General features: G+C 42.1%; 1 protein-coding gene across 5 annotated transcripts in view; it reads right to left on the reverse strand.

Annotated features, from left to right (window-relative positions):
* The window catches only part of MAST4 (microtubule associated serine/threonine kinase family member 4), a 496,570-nt gene that overhangs the window by 152,030 nt on the left and 332,075 nt on the right, over window positions 1-12,465 (reverse strand). Inside the window, exon 1 of one of the 5 annotated variants that reach the window (XM_059725121.1) lies at window positions 6,800-7,171. The exons of the other annotated variants lie outside the window; for them this stretch is intronic. Coding sequence (XP_059581104.1) covers window positions 6,800-6,891 — 92 coding nt within the window. The 5' untranslated portion in view covers window positions 6,892-7,171. Of the gene's footprint in view, window positions 1-6,799; window positions 7,172-12,465 lie in introns of those variants that run through there. 5 annotated transcript variants of the gene reach the window in all.

Raw genomic sequence — 12,465 nt, forward strand, 5'->3', positions numbered from 1 at the left:
AAGTGGAATTAAGCTAACAAGTGTGCTGATTATGCACAAGTCAGAATAGAATCTAGCCCATTCCCCCTTAGGTAAAATAGCTCTACATAGCTAACAGGAGTAAAAAAGAGTGAAAAACTATTTTAATGACTTAAAACAGCAGGAATGACTCTAAACATAAATAGGGATGAGATTTTTTTTTTTTTTTTTTTTTTTTAAACACACAGTTTATTTCACACATTAGGCCACCATACTGGACAATACAATCCTCCCATCCATCCCTGAAGATGAAAATGAATCAGCTTTGGTTCTCTATTTCTTTGAACCTGAGGAAAGGAAAAGAAATTCCTAGGATAAGTGGCTTCAAAAGAAATAAAGAAATCCATAGCAATTGTTAGAGCCAAAGGAAGAAAAAAATACCCTGGGCTATTGTTCACTCCTACAATGAGGCAGAGGGATGGAAGAGAGAACAAGTCTCAACACACTTCTCCCACATGCCCTATATGTACAGGTAATGCTGGCAGAGATGAAAGAAGCGATGAAATATCAATCCACGTGGCAGAGAGTCCCAAGCCAAAGGACAAATGAACATCTTCATTTGTGCGAGGGGTCCCAAATATAAATGTGAATGAAAGCCAATTCATAAGATCCTTGCATGCATTTAGATACAGGTTTCATTAAGAATCATAGTTTGCCTGTACTTCAGTTAAAAGGTATTTCACAATCCTAAAATTTAATGCCCAGAGTGCTGCAGTGCAATCATGGCCCGAGAACTCAAGTGACAAGACATGAATTTCGCGACACTGAGTGAGACCCAGCAAGCAGGAGATGGGCAGCTCTAAGAACACAGAGGCAGCTATACCTTATCACAGAATCATAGAAAATTAGGGCTGGAAGGGACCTCAGGAGGTCATCTTATCCAGCCACCTGCTCAAAGCAGGCCCATCCCAACTAAATCATCCCAGTTAAGGCTTGTCTAGCCAGGTCTTAAAAACCTCCAAAGATATAGATTCCACAATCTCTGTGGATACCCTGTTCCAGTTCTTTACTACCATCCTCACGTGAAAGCATTTCCTAATATCTAACCTAAACTTCCCTTGCTGCAACTTGAGACCGATGCTCCTTGTTCTGTCATCTGCCACCACTGAGAACAGTCTAGCTCCATATTCTCTGGAACCAGCCTTCAGGTAGTTGAAGGCTGCCATTAAATCCCCCGTCTCTCCCTCCCCACCAACCTGCCCCAGTCTTCTCTTCTCCAGACTAAATAAGCCCAGTCCCTTCAGCCTCTCCTCAAAAGTCATGCGCCTCAGCCCTCTAACCATTTTCACTGCCCTCTGCTGGACTCTCTTCAATTTGTCCACAGCCTTTCTGCAGTGGGGGGCCCAAAACTGGACATAGCACTCTAGATATGGCCTCACTGGTGGAGAATAAAGGGGAAGAATCACTTCCCTTAATCTGCTGGAAACACTGTTAATAATGCAGCTCAGTACACCGTTAGCATTCTTGGCAACAAGGGTACACTGTTGGCTCATATTCAGCTTCTTGTCCGCTGTAAACCTCAGGTCCTGTTCTGCAGAGCTGTTGCTTAGCCAGTCAGCCCCCAGGCTACACTAGTGGTTGGGATAGTTTCATCCAAAGTACAAGATATTTCATGGGTCCTTACTGAACTTAATGAGATTTCTTTTAGTCCAATCCTCCAATGTGTTCAGGTTTCTCCAAATCCTAGCCCTACCATCCATGTTATCTCCTACTACTTGGTGTCATCTCCAAACTTGCTGAGGGTGCACTCCATCTCATCTTCCAGATCACTGATGAAGATACTGAACAAAACTGGCCCCAGGACCAACTCCCAGGGCAATCCACTTAATACTGGCTGCTAGGGGTGTCCAAAATGGACCCTATAGGATTCGGATTCGGCCCAAATTGGGGGCATCGCAGCATTCATGAGCCACCTGCTACCTAGAGGTATGTAGAAAAAACATTTAAAGCTGTTTCTATGTCTGAATCACCAAATCTTTCCAAATCTCTCCTAATTGATTCTGAGGGTTCCAATTTGATTCAGAGAGATTAAAGGGTCCTCTGATTTGATTTAGATTCAGAGCTTCAGCCACCAAATCGGGCTGAATCTCCACCGAATCAAATCAGGGACTGAAGCTTCGCACAGCCTTACTGGCTGCCAATTAGACATTGATCCATTGATTACTATCTTTTGGCCATGTCTATACAAGACGTTGACTGTGCAGTAGCTCAGTACCACTGCACAGCAGGTCGTCACCACTGCACAGCTGCTTCATATGGCACTCCTTCTGGAAGAGTAAACAGGAAGGAGAACACCAGCTTTACAGAGTTGGTTGCCATCCAGAATGAACTCATAAACAAACTCAATGAGTTGCCCATCAGTGCCTGAAAAGAAGCGCTTGGATTCTCTACCAGGAAACATCAAAACTAATACAAGATGAGAATGATCAGGAGATCCAACAGTTGATTGATTGAAAACACAAGGCCTTTTGTGCTTGGCAGCAACACCAACTCCAAGCAAAAGAAACAATCTCTAGTCAGAAGTCCAAAGGAAGACCCACAATATGAAGAACAGATGGTGGAAAGACAAGGCAAGGGAAATCATCATCTGACACAATATGCACACTTTTTTCAATTCCACCAAAGACATCTACAGTCTCAGCACTCAGGGACCAACACCCTTGAGACATAAGGATGGAGGAGACCTGATCAAGTAAAGGGATCAACGCTCATCAGAAAGAACAATTTGAAGACCTTCTCAAATTGAGATTCTGTTGTTGATGAGAGTGTTCCATCCCACAACATCCAGTTAGAGATGATCTCAGAATCCCTTCAACCCTTGACAAGGTATGAAGAATGACAAGGCACCTGGAGCTGATGGAATCACCGCCAAAATCTTCAAGCAGGAGAAGAGGAACTCACATCACAGCACCATGCCTTCATCTTAAGGACTTAGAATGAGGAAATCCCAGATGACCTCAGGAATGCCATGATTGTGGCAATCTTCAAGAAAGGAGACAAGCCCAGCTATGGAAGTTACACAGGGACCACCTTGCTGTCCACCACAGAGAAGATCATTGCAAGAACCCTCCTGAACAACTTTCCTTCCATTTGCTGAAGAGCTCCTCCTGGAATCTCAATGTGTGTTTATAGTATCAAGAGGCACAACTGACATGATCTTTGCTGCTCACCAGCTTCAGGAAAAAAATTGCCAGGAACAACATAAACCTCTCTATATGGCCTTCTTTGACCTCATGAAAGTCTTTGACTCTGTCAACTGAGACATGCTGTGGAAGATCCTTCTGAAATACAGAAATTCATCAACTTACTTTGCCTGCTCCCTGATGGTAGGCAAGTAGTAGTTCTCAATAATGGATCCATCACAGATCCTTTTGAAGTTAAGATGGGAGTTAAGCAAGGCTGAGTCAACGCTCCAACACTCTTCTCAATATTCTGTCCTGTAATGCTACATCTGACCATAAACAAGCTTCCAGTTGGAGTGGAGATAAACTACCAAATGGATGGCAAACTGTTTAATCTCAGCTGACTCTGAACAAAAACCAAGACCACTCTGACTACAATCATCAAGCTCCAGTATGCTGATGATGCTGTAGCCAGTGCTCACTTGGAAGCAGACCTTCAGGCAATAGTCAACATTGGTCCTCCACCAACAAGCTCCTAACAAACAGTCCCCAGCTCCAGTAATGCAGATCCAAGTTGAGACTCTGGAGAACGTTAAGTATTTCCCATATCTTGGAAGCCATCTCTTGCAGAAGGCTGACATCAACAAAATCCAGCATCACCTCAATTGTGCAAGCGCAGCCTTTGGACGCCTGAGGAAATTAGATGGTTTTCAAAGATTGTGACATCAGATATGAAGCCAAGCTCATGGTTTATCAAGCAGTTGTGATCCCCATCTTACTATATGGAGCCGAGACATAAACAATGTATAGGAGATACCTAAAGTCATTGGAGAAGTACCATCAATGCTGCCTGTGAAAGATCTCTTGAATCAAGTGGGAAGATAGATGCACTAACATTAATTAATTAACATTAAGATGCAAGCAAACTCCATGAGCATCAAGATGATGATTATCCAACATTAATATCACTGGGCCAGCCACATCATCCAGACATCCAACTCGAGACTCTCAAATCAAGTTTTATTCTCTCAACTTAGTCAAGGTGTATGCTGAAGAGGGGGGCAGAGAAAGCGCTTCAAGGATGTCCTTCAGGCCAAATTGAAAAAAATGCAACATCAATAACTCATGGGAGACTATCGCTCAGGGCCGTCCCAAATGGAGGAAGAGTCTGCTGCAAGGATCTCAGTACTTTGAAGCCTTATGACAACAGAAGATGAAAATAGGGGAGCAGCTGACCCAGTGTCATGGACCGAACCAAGAATCCAGAGCCACCTGCTCTACATGGAAACAGGTTCCCGAGTTGCATTCGAGTCTGCCAGTCCTGGATTCGCTTTGTCAGCTATCTTCAGATCTACAGACGGGATAACCATGGAACAAAATCATCCTTGACTGTGAGACCTACAGATGGGACAATCATGGAAGAAAATCATCCTCGACTACAAGGGAATGCCGAAGATTTCATAGACAGCTCTAACATCCACGCAAAAGTAGTTTAGGATCACTTCTCATGTGTTTAGGTAACTATTATTGGTTCCCACCCTTCAATTAACCACAGTCAGCAGATCCCCTCTGTTCCTTCAATCTATTTCCATAGTAATGGATAGATCTTCTCCTTTGATTGGAAGCTTCTCAATGATAAGCAATGTATGGTATGACAAGACGTAGCCTCTGCCATCTACAGCTAATCAGTAGCTTCTACCCACTTAACTTAATCTCTGCAGCAGAGCTGGGGCACTTCTCCTGGTCCTTGCCTCATTCTGAGCCATATTCATCTATACTAGGAAAGATATGGGTAATACCTGAATAAGAAAATAGAGCAAGTTTACCTTAATGAAATACTCAAAATGCTAAATGGAAAAGAAAAGCCAACAGACCAGCCCTTGGCGATACCACAAAGGATGAATGAATGCTCCTGAACGGAGAAAGGTTGCTGTACGTTGAAGCACTGCAAACATATATAAGCACGTAAGAAAAAATACAATATCCAGACAACCTATTAAATATTCAATAACCTTGCATTATACAAACATTACAGAAAATAAGCATTTTATTATTTGGTTACATTTTAAATGTGGCAACATTTCTGAAGTAATATATTTGAAAGAAAAAATCTCTCAAAATGTGTGCACAAAACTATAATCATGTAAACAATCTTAAAAGAGGCGAGGCAAGGCAATTAAATAAAGGTAAGTGGTCTGAATTAATTACTAACATTGATGTGTGCTTGAACTGTGCTCTCATTTGGCATAAAGTCTCACAAATTCCTCCTTGACCCACTCACTAAGAGGTAGTTTATTATTTCATAAAAGGTATTTTTAGGCCCACACAAAAATAGAAGACCGATTTGAGCAAGTAGAGCAAGGAAGAGCTGAAAAAACTCCCAAACACTTAACAGGAACACGTGCATCAGGAAAAAGCAAATGTGATATTAGTGCACTTATATTTAACAGTAAAAACAAGTTATTTCAACATGGTTTGTATTCCCTTTCCCAAACATAATTCAGTACCAAAGCTTAACGGATGTAGCATAAATGTATGTAACCAGTGAAAGGAACAATTCTGACTGGAAATAGGCCAGAGAATTTAACTGTTCTTTTCTGTTAAATATAATTCAATACTGGTATTTCTTTTGTAAAATATATTGATATATGAAGCCTTAATGCTTAAAAACTTCTAAATGTGCAAAGTGTCTTTCTAAATTTGCTATGGGTGACTGTTTCTGACAAGACAAACAAGAGAAAAATATCTAAAGAAGATTTCACTCATTCACTCACTCAAAGCTCCCCAAGTGACACTGTGTAAGCAACACTAGAAATGGTTTCAGAGATAAAAAGCAAACCACATTTAAACAGTAATGGACTGTCTCAAACTGACAAACCTATAAGATTAAAAGAGGGATCATAACCTTTGCAAACTTTTGTTTGTTAGTCAATGTCCTCTCTCACACACACAGTGTACCAAGAGATAGCTCAGGCCCCTTTAAGAGCATATACCAAAGTATGTAAGCGAACGTCAAATTATCTGCCTTTTGTCCATTTATGGCACAGTTCTTAACTTTAAATTTGTTTTTTTCGAATCCTTTTTCCCTTCTGTCAAGGAAAATGTTACCGAAATGAAAATGGCATTCCTGTATTAATAAATGTCAGCTAACCAGTAAAAAAAAAATAAATAAATAAAAGGGAAAGTTACCCCAAACTCTCTCTTTAATATGAAATAGACTGTCTTCAACTGTCTGTATAGTATATCTGCTCCACATAAAGGTAAAATTATTAGAAAACAAACTGAAAGTCTAGAAAAAAGAAACCAAAGAAACGAAGTACATTATTGAGGGAAAAGTAATATGCAGCATTCATTTGAAAACAACAAAAGCCAGACTCCCAGGTACAACATCTCGCATGTACTTATCCTCTGTGTTCCAAGAAAAGGAAAAGTCTAACACTTACAGTCTTTTTTTAAAAGCCATATTCAAGATAACAAGAATGAAACCAGGAAGTAGTTTAGACTATTTTAAATTGGCAATATTTACCTATACTCGAAGTAGTTCAATAACCATGTTTGGTAAACACAGTATTCAAATCCTTTACAGCCTGAAAAGAAGTGGAGACAAACTTCCTAACAAAATAATTTGTAACAATAGGGAAACTTGGGCAGAATTTTACCTTTGTGTTCGACGGAGCCTGTTTCCATTCCTCAAATGAGGCAGCGTAAAGTTTGAGAGGACAATCCAAAAATTTGGATCAGACGTATCCATTTCCCTATCTTCAATTCACTAAAAGTTCAAGACCATAACACAAGAAAAAATCCCCAATTAACTTATCATTCCACAAAAGAATAAGAAGGTAATAAGAACTATGATCAACAACAACTTTTTAACGAAGCTGCTAAACAGGGTCCTCTACTTAGCGTACATCTGCTTCCCCAAAGTTTAGCAAACTTTATTTTTGACCTAACTTCTCTAACACAGGCACTGCCAGGCTACAAACAATAATTACAATAGTTCAGCCCCGTCTTTTGCTGAAAATGCTGTCTCTGTATGTGTGATTCAGCCCAAGGTACTTTGTCATGTTTGGCAGATACCATTTAGACTTACCCAGAGGGGGAGTGGGAACATTTTTACTTTAAATCTCTCTCATTTATATTCTTTTTCTTATTGCTTGTCTCAATTGCAAACATAATTATCAATAATACATTTATTCCTATTTTCACTTTCATAACAGAAAATTTAAAATAGAAATATGCTGTTCGTTCCACCCCCCCCCCCCCAAGTCATTTGAGAAATAAGCTCATCTTTCAGAGTCTTTTCCAGGACTTAAACCTGTCACCTTTGATCTCATCTCCCTGCTTATCAAGGGGCTGAGGATGAAATTGGAGGCTCCTGTACAACAGAAGAGAAAAGGACTGTTCATTCTTTAATCTTGCCATCACTGTTAAACATTTTGTACAGCCCTGAGAACGCAGTGATTATAAAGAGCAAGCTTTTCAATGCTGCTTTATGGAGAAACACAGCATGCAGCAACTTGCTCAACTCTTCTGGTAGCAGCAGCAAATTATCAACACAAATGCTTCCTCCCAAAATATCATCCCACACATGCACGCCTATTTTTTAAAAATTAGTTTAAAATACTTGTAGGTACTTGGCAAAACAGATTGATCACAGGTACAAGATGAGTATGTCTCATTACAAACTTAAAAGTGTGGGACTCCTGAGCATAGGTCAGTAGCAAGCTACTCAGCCAGGTTTCATAATCAAGAGCTGTTAATTAGCTGTCGCTGGCTCCCTTTATAGTAAAATGACACACAAAATAAAACCCAAGTGCTTTCTACCGTAGATCTATGACAGCTATAGTGAGTGACATTTAGGAGTTTGCATTCAGCCCAACTAGAACTGACATTACAGCTTTTGCTATTTTTGGTCTGGCTCCCTGTCACTGTGTAGACCATTGCTGCCTAACTAGTAGCTGGTGGGCTGCATGCAACCCATGAGGGATTAAAAATTGTAGCCCCAGGTGCCTGCCTACCTGCCACAACTCTCATTACTCCAACTACAACAGTAGATGGAGTCTCTGTGCTCTCCCTCCCTCCTCTACCTTTTGCTGCCTGCCTCCAACCCCATGGGGCAGGGAAGCCCAGTGTGGTGTGGCCAGTGGAGTTGAGGGTGAGCCTGGAGCCCACCTTGGTGTGGCCTATGGGTGCATGGCCCCTGCTGGTGCAACCTACAGGGCATTTGGTCCCCTGCCACTTAGAAGCTGGATAGACCTGATGTAGACTTCAGTGGACATCATACTGTGGGGAACTGAGACGCTTGCAAAAGGGGCAGATGAGGGGAGGACCATATGGTGCAGCCTCCAATCCTTTATTATATACCCTCTCCTCTTTCAGTATGAGCAGCAGATGTTACAGAACAGGGTGATACAAACTAATTTCTAGGATATTATTATTTAGCCTTTGCACAAGCAGTACAAGGGAAAAGTATTCAAAATACTAAGCATGAAGGAGGGAAATAAACAAAGTTAAGACAGTAAAGTTAATAGGGGGGGTTGGTGTGGATCGCACACTATTTATAGCCTAGAAGGCTTTCATGTTCACTGAAATGCCAGCACAGACAAGATGCGGCTCAGTCTTCCACAGGAAGTACGCTATAGAATAAGCTAGCTGGCCTGCCCAAACATCCATGTGCATTGCCATCAACAGAGACACAAAAATGGCAACAAAGTAGGTCACAGATCTAAATGCTAAGGTCAGTTCTGCTTAGTAAAGATTTCCAGCCTGCCCTGAGGGTGGGACTGAGCTGGCTGTTGTTGACTCAGCCAGCTGTTGTGCCACAGCACCTGCTATTACTGCAGCTGCCAGTGCCAGAGCCAACTCCCTCTCGCACCATTCTCCACTATTCACTAGAAGCACACCTACCACACATTTCTCACAGACCCATTAGGAAGGCCACTCCAGCAGTACTGCAGCCTGGAGTGGGAGTTATACAGCTGATTATCTATTCTCTCACCAGCTTCAGAATGGAATGAAATTGGTACTGGATGGCAAGGGGCAGGGGGAAGGAGTTGCAGCTCTTCCCAACTTCCTTCTGCTACCCTTATTGAGGGGAAACTGACTCCCCTGTAGCTCAAATCCCTCCCGTTTACAAGCTAACACAGAGGAGATGAGAGGATCTGCTTAACTAAGCAGCTGCATGGGGTGGACAATAGAAAAGTCCTGGGGTCAAAAGAATCATGGTGACTGAAGTACTCTGTTTAAACTTATAGGTTAGGGACAGAAGTTACACAAACTGGTATATGCGATCAGAAACTAGTTCAAATCTGTAACACAAGTTCAGTGCACATAACCCTCTGCAGGAATACATATGCATTTCCAAAATCAAAAGTGAATGTCTGTTTGTCTGCTTATTGGTCCAATGTACTCAGCTTAGACTAACCTGTGAAGACTGAATCAATTCAAATCTCAGGCTTTTTGACTGTCTGTACTTGGCCAAAGACGTTTCTGATACTCTACTGGATACCCAAAAGGACACGTGCAAAGTCCTACATTTAGGATGGAACAATCCCATGCACCAGTCCAGGCTTGGGGGTGATTGGCTGGGCAGCAGTTCTGCAGAAAAGGAGTTGAGGGTTACAGTAGACAATAAACTAAATGAGTCAACAGTGTGCCCTTGTTGCCAAGGAGGCTAACAGCGTACTGGGCTGCGCTGGTGTTGCTAGCAGGTTAACGGAAGTGGTTATTCTCCTTTATTCAGCACTGGTGAGGCTACATCTGAGTACTGTGTTCAGTTTTGGGCCCCCCACTACAGAAAGGATGTGAACAAATTGGAGAGAGTCCAGTGGAGGGCAACAAAAATGGCGAGAGGGCTAGGAGACATGACTTATGAGGACAGGCTGAGGGAACTGGGATTATTTCATTTGGAGAAGGGAAGACTGAGAGGGGAGTTAAAAGCAGCCTTCAACTACCTGAAAGGAGGCTCAAAAGAGGATGGAGTTAAACTGTTCTCAGTGGTGGCAGATGACAGAACAAGGAGCAACGGTCTTAAGTTGCAGCGAGAGGAGTTTAAGTTAGACATTGGAAAGAGTTTTCTCACTAGGAGGGTAATAAAACACTGGAACAGGTTACCCAGAGAAGCTGTGGACTCTCCATCCTTGGAGGTTTTTAAGACCCAGCTAGACAAAGCATTAACTGGGGTGATTTAGTTGGGATGGGCCTGCTTTAGGCAGGGCATTGGACTAGATGACCTCCTGAAATCCGTTCCAACCGTAATTTTCTATGAGTCTGTGATAGAGTTTACCCCGTCAGCAAGTCCCTTTCCTGAATCTCCTTATCTATAACATAGAGGAAATTTTGTTGTCCGAGTAACAAGCGTAGCTCAGTTTCCATGACCTAAACCAGGGCTGACCAACTGGCAGCCCCTAAGGGGCAGCATATGGCTCACAGACAGCATGCTGCTCTTGAGCATTTTAGCATGCAGTCTGCAGGCTCGAGCCACTGCCTCTCCTGCCACTATGCAGTGGAGTGATGGCATAGGGGGTCTGCACACCACCAATGCAGCCTGCACACCAGGAAGGATTTTTTTTTGGGGGGCGGGCGGGCGGGAGGTCTGCCCCCAGTGAATGTGGCCTGTGTGGGCACATGGCACAGAGGGTCACATGTTGGCGCTGTCTGCAGCCCCCAGCCACACCAAAGTTGGACAGCCCTAACCTAAGCAATTCTTGGCGTCTCTCTTTGGTCTCCCAATTTGTGTAGGTATACCAGTAAGTCTGCTGCATGGGACAGGAACTGAGGTCCATCAAACTAATCTTACATAAAGGACTATAAAATAGTAACTTTAAAGTAGAAACATTTACTGACTAAGGATTTGGGCTGTATACCAGTCCTCATTGTGACCTACATGTGAAAGGCTCTGCAGCTTATCAAAAATGCTTTAAAGGTCCCAGTATGTAAACACCCAAGAATGAGCGAGGCAGCACCTATGGCTCTATGGACAAATAGCAACCTTAGTGAAAGCGAACGACACTTGCATGCCTTACGGGAATAAGGATACGTTCTTGATGGAATAAGGAACCATTTCCATGTGCAGCTGCCAAGAACACTGGCCCTTCTCCCATTGTACAGCTCTAGTTATTAGGATCCACACATTCAGAGTCAGTTGGTTGGACTTTCACAATTACAGAGAAGAATCAAGACAACAGCTGGGCAACAGCTCCAGCCCATCAGTATAACAACATAGGCTACCATGAGCAAACACACCAGAATTGCACACTTCACTGGTTTCTACTAAATACAGTACAATTCAAAGTCTCTGTCCCAATGTTCAAAACCATCAATTATTTTGGTGTTTTGCACTCATAAGTAACACTCTTTCAGAGCACAATACATTTTGTATTCAAACTTAACTTTCACTTAGTAAGCCCCTCTCCTCCTCATAAACTAATCAAGTTGTTTCTCCCACAGGATAGAAAATAAAGAAGATGGATTTTTATTCCTTTTTTTTTTTACTGCTTAAGGAACATTTTGATATTATGGATCTGAGAACTTAGAGACATGCAAATAAATACATGGGGTGATGACAAGTGCACTAGAGTCCAAAGCTATAGCTTTCAATGCTTAAATAAGATACTAAAAATGGAAAGTTATAAGGTCCCCAATACTCAGACTAGACACAGTAAGTTTAAAGGTGAGAACTTCAGTATAATGCCTTACCAATATATACATGTCAACCATTATTTGGAGGAGTCACTTTTGAAGTTCATCTACAACAGAAAAGGACATCATTGGGTAAGCTGCAGTCCTGCAGAAATGTAGCTGGTATTACAGTTGACCATAAACGAAATATGAGCCAAGAGCGCTCTCCTGTTGCAAAAAATCCCAATAGCATATGCTAGACTGTATTAATAGGACTATCACTTGCAAGTCAAGGGAAGTGATCCTGCTCTATCTGACACTGGTGAGGGCTCATCTGGAGTAATGTGTCCTGCTTTGGGCTCTGAATAGATTAGAAAAGGTCTGGTGGAGAGAAAGAAAAAATTATTAGAGGCCTGGGAAACATGACTTATGAGGAAAGGAACTATTTAATTTGGGAAGGAGAAGACTAACTGGGGATTTGCAACAATCTTCAAATACCCGAAGGATGGTTATAAGTAGAATGGATATAGATGATTCTCTGTGGCCCTAAGGGACATGACTAGGAGCAATGGTTTCAAATGTCGCTGGTGGAAATTAAGCTGGAATTAGGAAGAACCTTCTCATTAAGCTTTGGCATAGCTTACTTACAGAGGTTGTGGAATCTCCATCCTGGGATGTATATTGGACTGGAATAGTTTAGCAGTGG

The sequence above is a fragment of the Alligator mississippiensis genome, chromosome 3, assembly GCF_030867095.1.
Source record: "Alligator mississippiensis isolate rAllMis1 chromosome 3, rAllMis1, whole genome shotgun sequence".
NCBI lineage: Eukaryota > Metazoa > Chordata > Crocodylia > Alligatoridae > Alligator > Alligator mississippiensis.